The sequence below is a fragment of the Stegostoma tigrinum genome, chromosome 29 (assembly GCF_030684315.1).
Source record: "Stegostoma tigrinum isolate sSteTig4 chromosome 29, sSteTig4.hap1, whole genome shotgun sequence".
Lineage (NCBI taxonomy): Eukaryota > Metazoa > Chordata > Chondrichthyes > Orectolobiformes > Stegostomatidae > Stegostoma > Stegostoma tigrinum.
Genome location: NC_081382.1, coordinates 6,788,371 through 6,809,706, shown reverse-complemented (window position 1 = coordinate 6,809,706; position 21,336 = coordinate 6,788,371). Strand labels below are relative to the sequence as shown.

General features: G+C 43.4%; 1 protein-coding gene and 1 pseudogene across 2 annotated transcripts in view; both read right to left on the bottom strand.

The window, feature by feature from the left end:
- The window catches only part of pnpla7b (patatin-like phospholipase domain containing 7b), a 322,850-nt gene that overhangs the window by 210,673 nt on the left and 90,841 nt on the right, over positions 1–21,336 (bottom strand). For both annotated transcript variants that reach the window (XM_048558715.2, XM_048558716.2), the window contains 4 exons: positions 14,042–14,113; positions 11,566–11,672; positions 8,895–9,053; positions 1,771–1,848 (listed from right to left, as the gene is read on the bottom strand). In XM_048558715.2, the coding sequence (XP_048414672.1) occupies positions 1,771–1,848; positions 8,895–9,053; positions 11,566–11,672; positions 14,042–14,113 (416 nt within the window). The remainder of the gene's footprint in view (positions 1–1,770; positions 1,849–8,894; positions 9,054–11,565; positions 11,673–14,041; positions 14,114–21,336) is intronic.
- On the bottom strand, positions 5,472–5,570 carry LOC125465604 (U6 spliceosomal RNA; annotated as a pseudogene).

Here is a 21,336-nt window from a genome sequence, read left to right as displayed (position 1 = left end):
GGTTTCCTTTGGTTGTAAAATCTAAAACACAGGAGCTCAATCGCAGGATAACAGAACGATCTTTTAGGGCTGAGATGAGGAGAAACTCCTTCACTAAGATTGAGAGAATCTCTGGGATTCTCTGTTTCACAAAGTTATGGATGCTCCATTGTAGAAGGTATGCAATGCTGAGGTGAGACATCTATGATTTCTTACAGAATCAAAGGATATGGGGAGCAAGCAGAAATGAGAGTTGAGTCAAAGATCAGCCACGTTTGTACTTAACACAGCAGATTCAAGGGGGTGTGTCATCTATTCCTCCTCATTTCTCATTAAGTTTCAAAAACAAAAACACCTTTGTTAAGGTTTTCACTTACCATTGTGCCTTATCTGGAGGTGTCTTTTTATGAAAAACACTTAGGATGAAAGCAATAATTTGTATTTGCAAAGCACCTTTAACATAATTAAATATACAGGGGCACAATAACAATCCGAAGCCACAAAAGCAAAAGCTGAAACAGAGAGTTCGGTTTTAAAGAACAGTTTAAAAGAAGTGAGAGAAGAGGAAAGCTATAGAACGGGAATTTTGGAGCTTTGGGGTTCAGGAAGCTGGATCTAGTGAGGATAACAGTGGAATTTAGGGGTGCTCAGGAAGCCAGAAGGTGGCATGATAAGATTATTCAGAGGACTGAAGCTGAAGGGGATTACAGCAATAGGGAAAGCCAAGGCCACATGGGAGAAGAAGGCGAAAACAAAAACTTTGAAATGAAAGCACGGTTCCATTAACTTGACGTCAAAGTTAGTCAGCAAGCACATGGGTTATAGATGATTGGGATTTAGTGAGAGTTCAGACATAAGCAGAAGTACGGATTCAACATGCACCATTCATGGCCCGTAATGACTTCAAGTCGTCCCACGATTGCCTACTGCTCTGAAGATGCATTCTCTGGACTATTAGCTTAGAATATCATTGATTACACATCTTGATACCTTGGAGTTAAGAGTCTGCAATGCTTTCAGTGGTCACATGACCCACACCCCTCTCACCAGATAAGATGGTTGAAAAACCTACTGCAATGGCCCATCACAAGGTGACGTGCTCCTAAAGGAGGATGTGAAATTTACACCATTAACTCCAGAAAAATGAATCCAGGGAGATTTAGTGCCAGCAGTTTGTGTTCAAAGTGACTTCAGCACGGACCAACATTTGAATAATCTGTGAATTATTTTTTCCTGAACTGAACTGGTCTTGTGGTCAGTGGAGGAGTTGGACAAAGCTGAGCAGCAGTCCATCCCTCCTGACAGGACCATAACACAGTGATGGGCAATAACAATGGCCTATCCAGCACGTTCTGTTGCCTAGCAGTCAGATTAGCTACATCCACATTTGCCTGTCAGAGCTATTACCCAAAATGTCCCCTGTACATGTCCAAACGTGGCCCGTGTCATCTGGGGGGGCCACAGGAAACATCAGCGCAAGCACATTCACCCTGCTGTAAACTGAGGTTCCAGCCCTTTCTAGCTGCTGCGAAAGGAGCCGATCAGGAGAGGGGCAGCCTTGATGGGAGTGCGTGCGCATGGTGGGGGGACCTCCACGTGATGTCCATAAATTACGGCTCTCTTTTGCCATTGTTATAAAAAGAGCAGTGATCCACTTCCACCTTCCATTGCTATCCCATGGCTTCACGTTCCTGTTTGCACCACCTAAAAGTGGTGTTTCAGCACTTGCACTCATTGCTTTTCTTTACTGAAAGGTCCATGCATGGAAAGCTTAGGTGAATGTCCTCTTACCTGGTCACCTTGTTTTGCTACAACTGTTCCAGCTTTAACCTGTTGAAGAGTTACTCTACCATCCAGCAGTAACGGATCCTAAGAAACCAAGACAAAAAGCAGAGATAGCAATAATCCATTTTCACCCATCTTACTGTCATTCTAATTCCAAATTCTATTCTGTCACTCTGATTAAAAGCCCTGAGACTGTTAGTGGCTGTATTTGGGGCTGCTAAATATAAAGTCTTAAATACCATATTTGGCTTACATTTCAACTTTACTTCTACTGCAGTAATTTTATCTCAAGGGCAGGTAAAGAGGTTCTGACCTGATATAAACCACATCAAATATTTAATCTTACAGCCTGGGTACAATAAATATCATTTTTCTTAAAGTTTTGCAGAAGATTATTATAGATTCAGCCTCAATTCCAGTCAATCTCCACATGCAATAAGGATGACTATCACAACACTAACCTGGTTCACAGTTGGAGACATGACCATTACTACTGAGCCAGATGCTGAGAACAACTGAGCAAGGTATCAGTGAAGGACGAGAAGGATAGTAACAGGCTTCAAAAGGATGTACACCTTCTGGCAAAATACGGGCTTTTGAAATTTATTGCAGCGAAGTGAGAAACGATTTAAATTTGGTCAGAAATTGAGGCAATATAGACTACACAATGCAACTGTAACAGGGTGCAGAAACCGGTAGCCCTGGGAGTGTCTTTTAAAGGCAGCCAATGCGAAAGTGGTTATAAAAAGGATCTCTTTATAGGGACATGGAGCTATAAACCATTAAAGTCAAGTTAAACCTTTATAAACACTGGTCAGAGACAACTGGAGTATTATGGACAACTTGTGTATGCAGAGGAAATTTACTTGAATACTGTACCAGGGATGAATGGCTTTAGTTACATGGAGAGACTGGAGGAAAGTGATTTGTTCCTTCTAGGGTGGAGAAAGGAGATAGTTGATTGAGGCATTTAAAACTTTGAAGTGTTTTAATGGAATTAAAAGAGAAAAATTGTTTTGGCATGTGGAAAAGGACTGTAATTACAGGCAAGACAAAAGATAATTGGCAAGCAAACTGGGGTAGTATGAGGTGAAAAGAATATACAGTACATTATTTCAAATGCACTAGCTGTAAAGATGGTGAAAACAGATTTAATTAAAACTTTTAAAAGTGAGATAGGCAAATGCCGGAGGACTAAAATTTACAAGACTATGAGAAAGTAGTAATGGGATTAATTAGATAATTCTTTCAATATGCCTTTCCTCATAGACATGAATGTCTGAATAGTCTCGGGTCTCAACGTGCCGTTTCCTTCCGTGATTCAAAATGTGCAGCTAACTGGTAAAGTGGAGCACAAACTAACTTCCAATATGCTGACCTACACCAGGAAGCCAGCTCACTGTTCTTTGGACTGTCTTAATTCAAGTTGCAAGTACACTAAAGTACACCATGCATTATTATTCACTCACATAACTACCTTATCTATTTAACATACAATTTGGTAGCAATTTGGATTTTAAAAAATCCAACATTACTTGCCTTCAACATTGTTTTGAATCTTTAATTCAAGTGTTCAAGAATTTATTTTATGCCATCTTACAAAGGCTAAATTCCAGATGAAAATCTTGGGTAATGATTGCAATATTCATGTTACAGTGATCACTCACCACTAAAATTTTAAAAATTAGTTAACACGAAGCTAAGAGCTTCGCTTACCTTAAAAGGTAGAATTTTGAAAAGAAAACACAAGCTGTATGAATAATAGTTCCTTCAGCTCTGGTTTGGTTTAAAAATTCTTCCCAAACTGAAAATCTACTGCGCAGTAAATGCATCACACCCTCTTGTTGCTGAATCTGCCCAATTTGACCTAAATGGTGTATTCAACAATTACACTGTACATTTCTGTAAACAGTCCCGGGCATTTTACTGTGTTAAATATGCTACGTGTGAGAGTCCATAACTTTGTTATCTGTACTCCCGGGGCCCACACTTCTATCCCAAGGACACCTGAAAGTGAGATATGAAAATGTTGGTCAAACACTAACAACTGGGAAGGAATCACTAAAGACCAAGAGTTCTGGAGGCTGACTGTTGGAAAGGGCAGTTGAGGAGGCACACAGAAACCAAAAGCTCAGCTAGCTGAAAAGAGAAACCAGAAAGAAACAGTTTCACTACCATCCTCTGCATCAACATGTAGCCACCTCACGCATTGCTTACAGAGTTAACTACCATGGCAGATGCAATTCATACAATACATTTGTTTGAAAATACGGAATGCCACAAATTTACAAGGCCATGATACCTTGTCTGTGTCATTCCAATTCTAACTCTGGTGATTGACCTCTGACTTATGAAGTAGAAGGTTGACACTACCGTTAGAAACGCAAGTTGACGTTGTGGTTATTGGAGTGCGTGCATTTCAAACTGCAAACTGAGAGTTTGCTGCTAAATCACAAAAGTGATATCCCATCTGAAGAAGACATGTCAAGTTATTAGGTCATTCTGAAGACATGTCAAGTTATTAGGTCATTCTGCACAAGTCAGTACCGAGGATGCACTGCTGATTTGTATGGACCTGGAGTCAGACCCAACATTTCGAACAGGAGAAAACATTAGTTAGGCAACTGGACAAGTGCAGTAAAGATTACATTTGTGTTCAAATACTTCTTTTAATTTGGATTCACCGGGTTAAAATGTCCTTCCTCACCAAAACACACTGAAGGTCACATTGAACTGACTGAGGCAGGGCTCAGGTGACAGATGTGGTAATTGGTCAGGTGAGAGTTAATGTACAGTGCAAGTTCTTATAGATCTTATGAAGTGGTCACCAGTATTCCACAAAATAGTTCATACTCCCCTCCAACCCCACCACACCCAGCACCTTCCCCTGCAACTGCAGGAAGTGCTACACTTTCCCCCACACCTCCTCCCTCACCCCCATCCCAGGCCCCAAGATGACTTTCCATATTAAGCAGATGTTCACCTGCACATCTGCCAATGTAGTAAACTGTATCCACTGTACCCGGTGTGGCTTCCTCTACATTGGGGAAACCAAGCGGAGGGACCGCTTTGCAGAACGCCTCCGCTTGGTTCGCAATAAACAACTGCACCTCCCAGATGCGAACCATTTTAACTCCCCCTCCCATTCCTTAGACGACATGTCCATCATGGGCCTCCTGCAGTGCCACAATGAGGCCACCCGAAGGTTGCAGGAACAGCAGCTCATATTCCGCTTGGGAACCTTGCAGCCCAATGGTATCAATGTGGACTTCACAGCTTCAAAATCTCTCCCTCCCCCACTACATCCCAAAACCAGCCCAGCTCGTCCCCTCCCCCCACTGCATCCCAAAACCAGCCCAGCTCATCCCCGCCTCCCTAACCTGTTCTTCCTCTCACCTATCCCCTCCTCCCACCTCAAGCCGCACCTCCATTTCCCACCTACCAACCTCATCCCGCCTCCTCAACATGTCCGTCCTCCCCTATCCTCTCCCCACCTCCCCACCTATACTCTCCTCTCCACCTATCTTCTCCTCTATCCATCTTTGGTCTGCCTCCCCATCTCCCTATTTATTTCAGAACCCTCCCCCCATCCCCACCTCTGATGAAGGGTCTAGGCCCGAAATGTCAGCTTTTGTGCTCCTGAGATGCTGCTTGGCCTGTTGTGCTCATCCAGCTTCACACTTTATCATCATACAACATGCTTTTTTTAAAATTTGGAACATTTCACAAATTTACATATCATCTTTGCATTCAGCCATACTAGTATTCTCTGTATCATTCCAATTTAATCTTTGGGGATTGAGGCCTTTGAAATCTTAAGTAATGGAGAATTAGTTTTCTACTTTGAGGGAAAACATCCCAATTGTAGGGCAGGCTGGAAATTTACATTAAATGTACAACATTAAATCAGAAAGACCTACAGACAATGACTTCCCATACTTATCTAACTGTGCAATAAATACAACCAATAAAAAGGTTATTACATTTATTAACATTCAAGTTAATTTCTTTTTAAAGAACTTCATTAGGTTGAGTATTTTCCTGAGCTCTACATATAATTAACATTTATGTAAATGTAACCAAATAGTTTTAGCCTATATGCACTGGTCTGACAATGTGGAATTTTCCATCTTTTAAGCAGGTAACAATTGGGGAAGTACCCTGGACACACAATCCCATATATGGCGCACGTGAGCATAAGAAACCCAGGGTGACAGAGAAAAGTCCAAGCTGCTATAACCAAGACTGTTTCAGCTCCTGCACGCTAACTCAGCTCAGTAATATTTACAACAAGGCTTCTCAAAGTGCAGGAGCAAGCTCGAATTTTGGGACCTGTGGAGCTCCGACTGATTTACAAGAGATGTGCTTCCACTATAAAGACAGGCTTCCCTTATTTTCACAGGATCACCCTGTTCTCTGCCGCGCACGCACACACACGCACAGTTACACTGTACTCACTTAGGGGCTGTGACAATTTAAAAGGCTCAAAACGGGGTCACAGTAAGGGAGAAAAATGGCAAGCTGTGAATTACAATCTAATCTTCTAATATCATAAGCTGGAAATGTATTTAGGACTTTGAGGATCATTTTGAAAGTTGCTCTTAATTCTTTGTCGTATTGAGCATGCTCTCTCAACTGTTAACAGCCTATATTCGAGAGAGGTCAGGTTCAGACATTTATTGCACCATTAGAACATACCAGTATCTGAAGCAGCCTCTTGGAAAACAAATCAGATGGCTGTGGAGATTGAGAGTGAGAAAATGACCATTAATCAGAAACTGCCAACACAGTTCTGGCCACAAAGTGTGCATTAGGAAACAATGCTGCTTTAGATCACTAATTTTGTGGGCAAATAATCCAAAACGTGCTATCCAAACAAGCACTGGTTTGCAATATAAAATAAGTTTGAAAAATTAGCCATGGAAATATACTTTACTAGAAATAACTTGTGTATAAGAACAACAACTCTAAATTTTATACTGGTCATTCTTTTCATCGCCTTCCATTTTCTAATCCCTCTGAGCTAAGCACATCTTTTGGTATGGTTTAACTGTTGGACTTCACCACTATGGCCTGTACAAGATTTTACATATTTACTTGAGCATAATCATCAGATTCTGCTTAAAGCAGTAATGACATTAAATAACTTCCATTGTAACTTGTAGTAATTACAATAGAAAGACCAAAGCATGCCAGTCAAGTATTTCAATCTGCAAGGAACTCAAGCATGTGAAACAGGGGATCCCTGCAGGTCTCCAGTCTTGAAATCACTGACAAGTTTCGAATGAGCTCAGAAATTGTTAATCAGATTGATCACAGATCTAAGAAGTAAAAAAAAATCATTTCCAATAACATGGACAGAAGTATAATTACCTAAATTCATTTCTAAATAGAAACCAGTAAGTTTCAGGCAGAAGTTTAAAAAGTGCAATTCACTAAGCATACTGAGTCATAGTTTACTACATCCAATGTATGCGTGTATTTCACACCCATAAATAGATAAATCATCACATTCACACACCATCAGTGCTTGCAGGTACCAGCAGTGTCCTTTCCAAATCAATTAACCTGTAACTGGGGAGCTTTATCCAGCTAAATACATGCATAACAACAAGAGTTCTGAAGAAGGGTCACTGGACTCAAAATGTTAACTCTGCTCTCTCTCCAAAGATGCTGCCAAGCCTGCTGAGATTTTCCAGCAATTTGTTTTGTTCTGATATCTAGCATCTGCAGTTTTGTTTTTTTATTGCACAACATCACATGACAATCAGTTTGTAATTACTGGAAGCCATTCAGTAGCCAGATGAACTATTTATAATATTTCACCCATTTCTTTTATTAGATACTTAACTTGCACTTTTTTTTTTAAAAGCAAACAATATATGTAGGTCAGTGTTCATACTTTATACACACACACACACTTCCAGCATTCAATACAACATTTCTGATCAATATAATCAATTGTGGGTCTTTCGCCATATTCAAACAAGGCCAGGACAGATCAAAGGTCCCTCCGCACAAGAGGCTTAAAATTAAGCATAACCGAAATGTCATCATAATAGGAAAAGATAGAAATCAAACATTGAAGATTTTCAGTATCCTGCTGAAAATTCCAGAAATGAACTGACCTTCCATAGCTGCCATGTTCTTTGTGACATTGGACACATGTTGAAATATTATATAAACGGAAGTTTCTTTGGCAATGGGTAACTTGAAAGAAGATTTGATAGCATTTTGGATTGTAAGAAAACATTCAGGGTCATTGAGACCTGCGTGGGGGTCAAGGACAGTTTCGGCATTGTACCACATCTGCAGTAAAACTGTGATACGTCAGTCACAGGGAGGCCCCATCCACAAATTCATGCCAAATGAAACTTTGACAGTAACCAAATAAGGTTCCCAACCTGAAATGTTAACTTTGCTACTCCTCTGATACTGCCTAACCTGCTCCACACTGCATTATCTCGGACTCCAGCATCAGCAGTTCTTACTATCTCTGAGCCCTTATGTAACCAAACCTGTCTACAAGCATGCTCCATCAAGATCTCCAATGGTCCTTGTGACTTTAGCTCTGGGAGTAGGTGCACTCTCACTCTCTTTGGAGGCACCAGGGTCATCATCATGCCATTTTTTCCAATTTGTTCATTTTCTTGAACCATGTCTTTAAAAGCACTGCAGGTCATTCAGGTGGTTTTGTCAGCTTTACACCTTGTGAGAAGTGTTTTAACATTCACAAAGCAACAATTAGTTGATAGAAATTTCAATCACAAGCAGCAGAAGGTTTTTAGTGCCACCCATGTTGACAGAGAACATTACAATCATTGCTTCACTTTCCATTATTGCACATTTTTAGGCTTGATCCTGATTTCACGCCAGCATAAGCCAAACTCCCAAGTCAATGGCATGCTCATGTGGCAAAGGTGCACAAGTTTGGCTAATCCAGAATTACCAGCCAGGAATGTGGACTCATCAAGGGCTTTATTTTATTGGATTTCCTACTCTCTCAGCAGGAATGATAACTTAGCCACTCTTTGTACGCATGTACAAATAGTGGTTTTACTTAAGTAGCAACACAGCGTCTATGACAATAAAAAAAACTGATTTTGTAAGAAAATATCTTGAGAACTCACATCAAGTTTCATTAAGGTCAGAAGATCTTTCTTGGCAGCCTTGAAAATGGCATGCTGCTGTCTGTGATTGTTAATTACACTTGCTCGTTCTTCACCCTCAGTGTAGTGGTGAACCGCAGAAGGCTGCTCCATCATGGTAACACTTTTCTTCAGGGAAGACTACGGGAACAAAGAATTGATGTTAGATATGACTAGCATGTTTTTTTTGCTACTTTTCAAAACAAAATTAATTCTGCCTCCAGTACTGTTTTTATTTTAAAGTCAAATGATCTCACAGTCCCGATCAGGCATGCCTACTCGCCCAATCAGTTGGGGAGAAAAGCGTTCACTTTGCAGTCAGGGCACTGTGACTGATACATTAGGAAGCAACAGAACTCTCACTCCCAGAAAAGTCTGTAGTAGTGTAATCTCTATCTTGTTACCTCCAAATTAGACCACATGGCTCAATTCAAATTTTCAAGTAGGTACAGTTTTCTGAAGCGTCAAAAGGAAACTAAAAGGAAGTCGGGCTGGGATCATATTGCACAGACATGATCTCAAGAGAACGATTTGTCTTGAAGTCTGACATACTGTCATGTTGTTTCTCTCATTACTTCCTTAAATTCAATGGGCGGCCCGGTGGCTCAGTGGTTAGCACTGCAGCCTCACAGCGCCAGGGGCCTGGGTTCGATTCCAGCCTTGGGTAACTGTGCGCAGTTTGCACATTCTCCCCGTGTCTGCGTGGGTTTCCTCTGGGTGCTCCGGTTTCCTCCCAAAGTCCAAAGATGTGCAAGCTAGGTGGATCTGCCATGTTAAATTGCCCATAGTGTTCATGGGTATGTGGGTTATAGGGGGCTAGGTCTGGGTGGGATGCTGTAACGGGCGGTGTGGACTTGTTGGGCCGAAGGGCCTATTTCCACACTGTAGGGAATCTAATCTAATCTAAGTACTCAACAGAATCCATAAAACAAAGTATCACTGTAAAGTTTATTGAAATGAACGTATTCCACCCTCAGGTGACTGTGTGGAGTTTGCATGTTCTCCCTGTGTCTGTGTGGGATTCCTCCGGTTTCCTCCCACAGTCCAAAGATGTGCAGGCTAGGTGGATTGGCCATGCTAAATTGCCCATAGTGTTCAGGGATGTGTAGATTAGGTGGGTTATAGGGGGCTGGATCTAGGTGGGTTGCTGAGAGGGTCAGTGTGGACTTGTTGGGCTGGAGGGCCTGTTTCCACACTGTAGGGATTCTATAAAACTCCTTCTTTATGGACCGACAAAGAAACTATCAGCGTGCCCAGAGACATGTGCAAAGTCTGTTTAAAATCAAGCAAGATCTATATCAAATTAATGCTCATCAGCTCAAAATCATTTTAGTAACACAAAACAAATCTACTGAAACTTGACAGTGTCAAAACCATCCTTAAACAAAATCACAGGAGATAGTATGCCAGTAAAAACTGCATGTTTCCTCCCAGATGGAAGTAGCCCACTTTCTCAAGCGTAGGTCTACCTGCTGAGGGTTTAACCAGGTCTGAACATTCAGCAGCAAATAATCATCTTGGAGCTACTTAAAGCCACACACAAAGGCTCCGCTCACTTCTCTTTCTTTCCCCTTACAATAAAGGGGGGGGTTTAAAAACTATAAGAATGTCACTCAAATAGTGTATTCATCATTATTTTTAAATTTTGCCCAAATTGTCAATGACAGATTTACACATTGTACTCTTTATATTATGATACCACATTTATAGGGATATTAAATAAAAGAAATGCACATATTAGCTGTGACTTGCGTAACCAAGCCCAGAACAAAATGGAACAAAAACAAGAACTGCTGGAACAACTCAGCAGGTCTGGTAGCATCTGTGCAAAGAAAGCAGAGTTAATGTTTCGGATCCAGTGATCCCCCAGAAGAAGACTGGACCCAAAAAGTTAACTCTGCTTTCTCTCCACAGATGCTGCCAGACCTGTTGACTTTTTTCCAGCAATTTCTGCTTTTGTTTCTGATTTACAGCACTTGCAGTTCTTGCTGAGTTTTTTCTTGAAAAGGAGTTGCATCCCAGAGTATGATAAATCTAAAAGTCTATCAGATTGAAAGCCAGTAAGGGCACAGCGAAAACAAAACTAAGCTGCATTATGTTGGTTGGATTGAGGTTAAAGTGGAAGCTTATGATGTTTACATAATTATCTTACTTGTTCACTGTACCTATTTAGATACTATTACTTCAGGGTTTTTTGTTTAAGTTTGTAAAGATTCTTTTAGTATTTCAATTCAACACTGGAGTCCTCTCAATTATTGGCTTTTCCACACTTTATACTCCTTAAATAATTATGATCTATCAAGATAGGACCTAACAGATTTCTAGATTCTCTATTATTCATAGACCAGGATTGTAACAAATGCAACACACAGACAAATGCTTGAATTTAAATAATTCTTTACCCTACTAAAGGGTACCCAAGAAAGCAGCTTACACAATTATGTTTGAAGTGCAGTAACCATTGTTATTTAAGCAAATTTGTGACATCTACTGGGTTCATCTTTAGTTAGAATGGGAGAGACTTTCCTTTAAATTTGGCATCAGTGCATTACGGAAGGTAAGTTTGATGCAAGTTACCCTCCTCAGTTTTAGATCCACTTAGCACTCTGTGTTGATCTTAGGACCTAGAACCTGGATTCAATTCAACATATACCTTGAGAGCAGACATGACAGGACTGGAACAATGTTCCTCCACTGACAGGTTAATTCTTGCCCTTTCATAAGCCATATCCATGTCAGATTTACTACTGGTTGCTCCTCCTGCAACAAGAACCACAAATTATCTCAAAGCAAGAGAACAGATTACTTATCCAACTTCACAAAGATACACAGATTACCAGTCTGTATTAATATCTGGTTTACATAAACACCGCCACGATACCGGTTCTCAGATTCATTTTTGCAGACAAACGAAGCCAAGTTGTTGATTTGGGGGTCTAGTTTATATATAATTAACCTTTTCTCAGTGAAAGAGCTTGAATTTGGACTGCAGTCTACATCTCCGCTTATAAAGGATTGAATGCCTGGTGCTGAAACCTGAGCTTCATGGCAGAGGAGTGTTTCTTAGTTTGAGATTATTGGGAATAAATCTACATTCAAATGAAAAATTAATAAAACTTTCAGCACCACAGGAAAAACTAATGAGCCAGGAGCAGTGATGGCACAACCTGTTCTGATATAATCAAATGGAGCAATATGTCAGAGAGGAAAAGCATCTTTAAATTGCACATCAAGCAGCAAGGTTGCTCTGCTCACTTTGAAATAAGTGTATTAAGCAATGCCTCTCAGTTTAAAGTTTAAGATGCCATTTTAATTAAACAAAATAGGCTTGCGACAGCAATCTCGAGTATATACACAAATGGCAGCAATACCTTGTTTTCCCTAAGCTGCATCAAAACCACAATGTATCAGTGACAAGAGTCACTTAATTGCACATAGGAAAAGAAAGATATCAATATAAAATTCTGATGAGGCTACTGACGGATGGGTTTGTCCATTCTCATAATGCTTTCAAGTGAGGGAAAATGGACATGCCAGGCACGGGTAAAGACATGACTAATATAATGTCTAATGCTCTGCCTCAAATGATCAGCACTTTCACTCAAAAACTAGCCACGCGAGGAAAGCATTATAGCGGGTGAGCATTACTCAAACTGCAATTCAGTCAAGTTCAACATCTTCAGGAATGAGAGAAAGAAAACTGCGAGGAATAACCTTACACAGCAGAGGATGAGCAGTGAGTGCGAAGTGGCCTCCTCTACATCAGGGAAACCAAGGGGTGGCTTGGAGACCACTTTGTGGAACACCTACGCTCAGTTCATGACAAACGACGGTACCTCCCAGTTGCGAACCATTTCAACTCTCCCTCGCACTCCTTGGACGACATGTCCATCCTGGGCCTCCTCCAGTGCCACAACGATGCCACCCGAAGGCTGAAGGAACAGCACTTCATATTTCACTTGGGAGCCCTGCAGCCCAATGATCTCAATGTAGACTTCACAAGCTTCAAAATCTCCCCATCCCCAACCTCATCCCAAAACCAGCCCAGCTTGTCCCTGCCTCCTCGACCTGTCCATCTTTTCTCCCACCTAGCTGCTCCTCCCACCTACCTGACCAACACCCACCCCCACCTCCACCTCCTTGACCTGTCTCAACTGACCAACCCCCATCCCCACCCCCTACCTACGCTCTCCTTTACTGGCTCCATCCCCACCTCCTCTCTTCAGTCTTCTCTCCACCTATCTAATCCTTTATCCACCTTACATCCACCTCCCCCCTTTTATGTCTCTTTCAGAGTCCCCTTCCCCTCCCCGATTTCTGAGGAAGGGTCCAGGCCCGAAATGTCAGCTTTCCTGCTTGGCCTGCTGTGTTCATCCAGTTTTACACCTCGTTATCTCAGATTCTCCAGCATCGGCAGTTCCTACCATCGCTGAGTGAACCTACGTGTTTGCTTGTCTCTTGGTTTTAAGTGTTTCATATGAATAATGAATAGCCGAAAAAATATTTGTGCCACTGTATTAATTATTTAAATAAAACCATGCAACTGCTTTGTCTATTCTGGCACTTGGATTATGGTCCCTAGGTCTTCTGAATCAAGAAAATAACTGCACATTCAACACATCTCATGTGAAAAGACCCAGGAAACTTAAATTGCTGTGCATCTTTGGTTGTAGCTCTTAATTGTCAGTGTCTTTTGACCCCAAGGACAGCCTGAGCATTGCTGCACGTGAACTAATCATGGAGAGACTCCTACAGTACACAAAGGAAGAAAGGGTCTGGCAGATCACCCCATAGATACAGTAGATATTTTGCGTCATACCCATGACTGATGATATAATGCTTTCCATGTGTGATTTCCATGAGTGACTTCTTTTTTCAAATCACTTTGGCGTACCCTCTCTACTTTCTAGACCGACAAAGTGCAATTCCCGAAACTAATGCTTACCTTCCTGATGTCAAGCTCAGCACTGTCACCAGTGCTCAATCAAGATTGCCAAATGTAGCAACTGACCAGGAAGAAAATTTGATACCTACCTGGCTTGTTCAGCTCAGTGCCAGCTTCATGATCCCAACTACCTGGGGCAGAAAGCAGAAAGTGTTGCAAATATCATGCTGTATACACCACTGACCTGGGATATCCAAAGGTGCAGAAGCTGAGCGCAATCTCTTGTTTAAAGAATCCCCTGCCACATTCCTGTAATCTGAAATAAGGAATAAAGAAATTTCTAATAGAACTCAATCCTAAAAAATATCTGGCAGACCTGTCTGAACAGGTCGATTAAAAAGATATGTTAAGAAGACTGTCAATGTGATGTAGCTAATTTAGGAGGTACATGCTTTGAACAGTGGTAACCTCTCTGCTTCTGAGCAAGGCGGCTTGCGTTCAAGTTCCACTTGCTCCAACTATAGCAACATCTCTCAACATGTTTGTTAGAAAATATCTATATTAGTACTAGAGCTGCTCTTGTGATAAAGTAGTAGCATCCCTACCTGAGTCAGGAGGCCTGGGTGCAAGATCTACTTGCTGCAGTAGTGTGCAATAATCTCTTTAAACAGGTTGATATGTGAATATAAAAATATTTTCTACGGGAATCACCAATTCCTTAGTCGACCGGAAAATGTCTGTGCACTGTCACACAACAGACATAAACAAGTGAACCAATTCTGACTGCTGGGTGACAGGCTGCTAGTAATGCTGTGCCTACATCTTTGGTGCCTAGTTTAAAATCTAGCTCAGACAGACAGCATTCAAGCTCATGCCATGTGAAACCAGCTTTCACACCTGTTCCCTGATGGACCTCAGAAACACTCTAATTAATGGCTTTAGAGGAACGGCTATGATAACTGGCCTGGAAAATAGGAAGCATCAAGTATATTGAGTCTTTTTCTGCAGCTGGGAATAATGCATTGTTGAATGAAGCTATATGTATATAGCTGACCGGCCAGAGCTCAAGACTAAATAGGAATACCACAAATGCAACACGGCATAACACAAAGGAAAATTTCAAAGCTAGCTTTAAAGTGATTTAAAAATTACAATTACGAAGAGTTACATTCACATAGTATTCATGATTGTTAAACGTGATTCAGCATCCCTCCTCATGTTTCCTGTGGCATCAGGTCAAGGAACCTTCCTGCTGGTTAACACCAAATTAGCTGATGAATCAATACTACTCTATGCTGAACACTACAGATCAAGTGAGGAAGCACTGAGGGTAAGGGCACAAGCTTAAACACCCATCGCCAAGTGAATGGTACCACCATCACTGTGTGAGCTACCGAGTCTTAAACCACATAGCCGCAAGGTTGGGTCGAAGGCAATTGCTGAAGGAATCACCAAAAGCGCAAACTTTTTGACCTTGTTCTACAAAGTTTTGAAGAGTATTCATGAATTGGAAGGCAGGAATTTAGAACTGGTTAGTAAAAATGATAGTGGGGAAAAGCAGTGGGTAGTCCCTTTAAGAGATCGTGCTTTGTGCTTGTAAGTTTACGAGTACCGTACACAAAGCCCCAAAATTGAAATGCGTGAATCAAAAGGCCCTACAGTTGGCAGGCAAAACAGCAGTTTTGTTTTGGTATTGAGACAAAAAGTTTGAATTTAGCCAATTAATTTAAAGCAAGCATCTAGATACAGAAAACCAACTGAATATAAAGGTGACGGCTTTGACAACCTGAAACCAATCATATTATAAGAAGTTGATGTGTATTCGGGGTGCACGTAAGATGAGGACTTTTGAAAATCAGAGAGGGCCAGCCATCATCTAAGAAGAAAGCAAGCCCACCATCTGAGAAATAAGGCCCAAGCTTTCAAAAGAAATCACTTCGCTCTCTAAGAAAGCGCCATCTATTCGATAAAGGTACCATGGCATTTTAGCTCAAAGTTCTTGCCGAAGAACGTACACAGAAAAACATCCCTGACAGCCAAATCAGAGGAAAAAGGTTTTTGAGGCATACTGGAGAAGGGACAGCATTCCAGAAGGTACAATCTGTGCAAATTTGGAGAGATTACATTTTAATTTATTGTTGCCTTTTAATTGGGTTTATATAAATGGGATGTGTTTACTTGAACGACATTCCAGTAGAATTTAGCTCATTTAAGGAATAGTTAGGAGTTGGGGGGAATTGCTTCGGTAGGAGCACTTCAGCAGAAAGGGGTGTAAACTATTTCCTAAACAGGGAAAGGTTTCAAAAATCTGAAGCACAAAGGGGGTAGGAATCTTAATTCCGTTAAGATTAAAATGTATAAAATGTGAGGCTGGATGAACACAGCAGGCCAAGCAGCATCTCAGGAGCACAAAAGCTGACGTTTCGGGCCTAGACCCTTCATCAGAGAGGGGGATGGGGGGAGGGAACTGGAATAAATAGGGAGAGAGGGGGAGGCGGACCGAAGATGGAGAGTAAAGAAGATAGGTGGAGAGGGTGTAGGTGGGGAGGTAGGGAGGGGATAGGTCAGTCCAGGGAAGACGGACAGGTCAAGGAGGTGGGATGAGGTTAGTAGGTAGCTGGGGGTGCGGCTTGGGGTGGGAGGAAGGGATGGGTGAGAGGAAGAACCGGTTAGGGAGGCAGAGACAGGTTGGACTGGTTTTGGGATGCAGTGGGTGGGGGGGAAGAGCTGGGCTGGTTGTGTGGTGCAGTGGGGGGAGGGGATGAACTGGGCTGGTTGAGGGATGCAGTGGGGGAAGGGGAGATTTTGAAACTGGTGAAGTCCACATTGATACCATATGGCTGCAGGGTTCCCAGGCGGAATATGAGTTGCTGTTCCTGCAACCTTCGGGTGGCATCATTGTGGCAGTGCAGGAGGCCCATGATGGACATGTCATCAAGAGAATGGGAGGGGGAGTGGAAATGGTTTGCGACTGGGAGGTGCAGTTGTTTGTTGCGAACTGAGCGGAGGTGTTCTGCAAAGCGGTCCCCAAGCCTCCGCTTGGTTTCCCCAATGTAGAGAAAGCCGCACCGGGTACAGTGGATGCAGTATACCACATTGGCAGATGTGCAGGTGAACCTCTGCTTAATGTGGAATGTCATCTTGGGGCCTGGGATGGGGGTGAGGGAGGAGGTGTGGGGACAAGTGTAGCATTTCCTGCGGTTGCAGTGGAAGGTGCCGGGTGTGGTGGGGTTGGAGGGCAGTGTGGAGCGAACAAGGGAGTCACGGAGAGAGTGGTCTCTCCGGAAAGCAGACAGGGGTGGGGATGGAAAAATGTCTTGGGTGGTGGGGTCGGATTGTAAATGGCGGAAGTGTCGGAGGATAATGCGTTGTATCCGGAGGTTGGTAGGGTGGTGTGTGAGAACGAGGGGGATCCTCTTGGGGCGGTTGTGGCGGGGGCGGGGTGTGAGGGATGTGTCGCGGGAAATGCGGGAGACGCGGTCAAGGGCGTTCTCAATCACCGTGGGGGGGGAAGTTGCGGTCCTTAAAGAACTTGGACATCTGGGATGTGCGGGAGTGGAATGTCTTATCGTGGGAGCAGATGCGGCGGAGGCGGAGGAATTGGGAATAGGGGATGGAATTTTTGCAGGAGGGTGGGTGGGAGGAGGTGTATTCTAGGTAGCTGTGGGAGTCGGTGGGCTTGTAATGGACATCAGTTACAAGCTGGTTGCCTGAGATGGAGACTGAGAGGTCCAGGAAGGTGAGGGATGTGCTGGAGATGGCCCAGGTGAACTGAAGGTTGGGGTGGAAGGTGTTGGTGAAGTGGATGAACTGTTCGAGCTCCTCTGGGGAGCAAGAGGCGGCGCCGATACAGTCATCAATGTACCGGAGGAAGAGGTGGGGTTTGGGGCCTGTGTAGGTGCGGAAGATGGACTGTTCCACGTAACCTACAAAGAGGCAGGCATAGCTGGGGCCCATGCGGGTGCCCATGGCCACCCCCTTAGTCTGTAGGAAGTGGGAGGAGTCAAAAGAGAAGTTGTTGAGTGTGAGGACGAGTTCCGCTAGGCGGATGAGAGTGTCGGTGGAGGGGGCCTGGTCGGGCCTGCGGGACAGGAAGAAGCGGAGGGCCTTGAGGCCATTTCCATGCGGAATGCAGGTGTACAGGGACTGGACGTCCATGGTGAATATGAGGTGTTGGGGGCCAGGGAATTGGAAGTCCTGGAGGAGGTGGAGGGCGTGGGTGGTGTCACGGACATAGGTGGGGAGTTCCTGGACCAAAGGGGAGAAAATGGAGTCCAGATGGGTGGAGATGAGTTCGGTGGGGCAGGAGCAGGCTGAGACGATGGGTCGACCAGGGCAGGCAGGTTTGTGGATTTTGGGAAGGAGATAGAAACGGGCCGTGCGGGGTTGGGGAACAATGAGGTTGGAGGCTGTGGGTGGGAGGTCCCCTGAGGTGATGAGGTCATGAATGGTGTTGGAGATGATGGTTTGGTGCTCGGGTGTGGGGTCATGATCGAGGAGGCGGTAGGAGGTGGTGTCGGAGAGTTGGCGTCTGGCCTCGGCGATGTAGAGGTCAGTACGCCATACTACCACTGCGCCACCCTTGTCTGCGGGTTTGATGGTGAGGTTGGGGTTGGAGCGGAGGGAGCGGAGGGCTGCCCGTTCTGCGGGGGAGAGGTTGGAGTGGGTGAGAGGGGTGGAGAGGTTGAGGCGGTTAATGTCTCGACGGCAGTTGGAGATGAAGAGGTCGAGGGAGGGTAGGAGGCCTGGGGGTGGTGTCCAGGAGGAAGACTTGTGTTGGAAGCGGGTGAAGGGGTCAGTGGAAGGAGGGTTGGGTTCCCGGTTGAAGAAGTAGGCATGCAGGCGAAGACGGCGGAAAAACTGCTCTATGTCCGACCGTGATGGTGAGGTTGGGGTTGGAGATTAAAATGTATGTCCAGTTGGAGGTTAGGAAAACAAATGCAATGTTAGCATTCTTATCAAGGCAGCTAGAATACAAGAGCAGAGATGCACAGTGTTAAGAGTGTGTAAGGCTGCAAGTCTGACTGCATTCAGAGCATTATGAGCAATTCTGGGCAACAGAGGGAGTCCAGAAGAGGCTTACCAGAGTGACTCTAAGGATGAAAAGCATCTCATAGGAGAAGTGGTTCAGGACTCTCAGTCTGTACTCAAATGGAGTTTAGGAGACGGGAGGTGTCTGACTGAAACTTACAGAATACCAAGAGGCCTAGAACATGGAGAAGATATTTCAACTAGTAGGAGAGATGAAGACCTGAAAGCACAGCCTCAGAGTGATCGGATGACCTCTCTGAACTGAGAGGAGGCAGAATTTCTTCAGCCAGAGGGTGGTTAATCTGTGGAACTCATTGCCACAGAGGGCTGTGGAGACCAAGTCATTGAGTGTATTTGAGACAGAGAGAGATTGGTTTTTGAATAGTTGAGGATCAAGAATTATGGGGAGAAGGTAGGAGAATGAGCTTGAGAAACATACCAGCCATAATAGAATAGTGGAACAGACTCAAATGAGTCGAATGGGCTAATTCTGCTCCTATACCTAGTGGTCCGAACAGCCTACTTGTAGTCATCTGCAATGGTAGGGACACTACCATTGTGAAAGGCATACATCTCCCAATTTAGCTACACCACATTAAAAGTTTTGTAAAGGAACTGACAATCAACCTGCTCAGACATATCATGACACATCTCTGGAGCAGTTGGGACTTGAACTCAGGCCCAGACTAGGGTCATTTGCACTGCTCCACATAGCCTCAAGCAGCAGTATAGATATTTTCCATATCAATCTGTTCAGAGATGGTATTACACATCCCTGAACCACAACATTGTGACTCAGAGGTATGGGCACTACCACGGTGTCACAATGGTCTTCTGGTACCAACACAAATACTTGCAATCAGCTGTTCGGAGATATTACGACACACCCCTGAAGCAAGTGGAACTTGAGCATGCCAGTAACCCTCGCATGAGAAATTACATTTTGAAGTTGAGGTTGTTCAGGCTTGTTAAATGGAGTAAGGGAATTCAATTTTACTATCTTTAGATTTCTTAGGGTATTTTTAAATTTACGTCTATTGATAAATTTGCCTACATGGTCAACCTGTTTCTACTTTAAATCACATTGCCTACTTTTCAAGTCCAGTGACATTTCTGCAGAACACTCTAGATTCTCCCATCAAAGGAAACATCCTCTCCACATCTACCATAAGACCATAGAAACAGGAACAGCAGGAGGTCATTCAGCCTTGAGTCTGCTCCACTGTACCACAGGATCATGGTTGATCCAGTATTCCTCACGTCCACATTTCCTGCTTTTTCCTCATAACCCTCAATTCCCCAACTGAGCAAGAATCTCTCAGCTTTAAATATACACAAAGACTCTGCCCTCACCATCCTCTGCAGTTCTAAAGACTCAAGAAATTCCTCCTCACCCCAGTGTTCAACTGGCAGCCCTTAATTCTGAGACTATAATCTCTAGTCCTAGACTCTGCCAGCATTTGTATGTTAAGCCCCCTCAGAATTTTATACATTTCAATCAAACTACTTCTTCTCCCTCTAATCTCCAGCTGATACAAATAAAGCCTATCCAATCTTTCCTCATAAGGCAACCTGTCCGATCAAGATATCAGCCTGGTGAACCTTCTCCAAAATGCCTCCAACCCACTTACATCCTTCCTTAAAAATGGTGGTCAGTACTCTGCATGGTACTCTAGATACAATGCCCTGTATAACAGAAGAATACACAGTCTGTACACAGTTAATGGTAGGGCCCTGGGAGTGCTGTCAGAGACCTGGGGTGCAGGTTCATAGTGCTTTGAAAGTTGTGTCACAGGTAAACAGGATCGTTAAGGTGTTTAGCATGCTTGTTTTTGCTACTCGGCCACTGAGTATAGGAACTGGGACATCATGTTGAGGTTGTACAGGACATTGATGAGGTTACTTGTGGAGCACTGTGCACAGTCTGGTTGCTCTGCTTTAGGAAGGATGTTATTAAATTTATAAAGGATATTAACAGGACTGGAGGGTTTAAGTTATAAAGAGTGGCTAAATAAGTTGGGACTTCTTCCAGTGGCATGGGAGGTGGTTTAGGGGTGACCTTGTAGAGTTGTAATATATTTATAGAGCTGTTATAAAATCATGAGGGGTATAGAAGAAGTAAATAGCAAACGTTTTTCCCTTAAGGTGGAGAAGTACAAAACATGACAGCATGATTTTAGGGTGAGAGGAGAAAGAGTTAAAAGGGGCCTGAGGGGAAAACTTTGCACCCAAAGTATGGTTCATACGCGGAACGACATTGCCAGAAGCAGTAGTGGATGCAGGTACAGTTCACGGTTTAAAAGGCATTTAGACAGGTACATGAAGAGGAAAGGTTGAGAGAGAGATATGGGCCAAATGCAGGCAAAAGGACTAGTTTAGTTTGGGAAACTTGGTCAGCATGGACAAGATGGATCAAAGGGCCAGTTTCCATGCTGTACGACCCTTCATGATAAACGACAATATTCCTAAGTACTCAGTGTACCTGCATACAACAGGGGATTTCAAGGC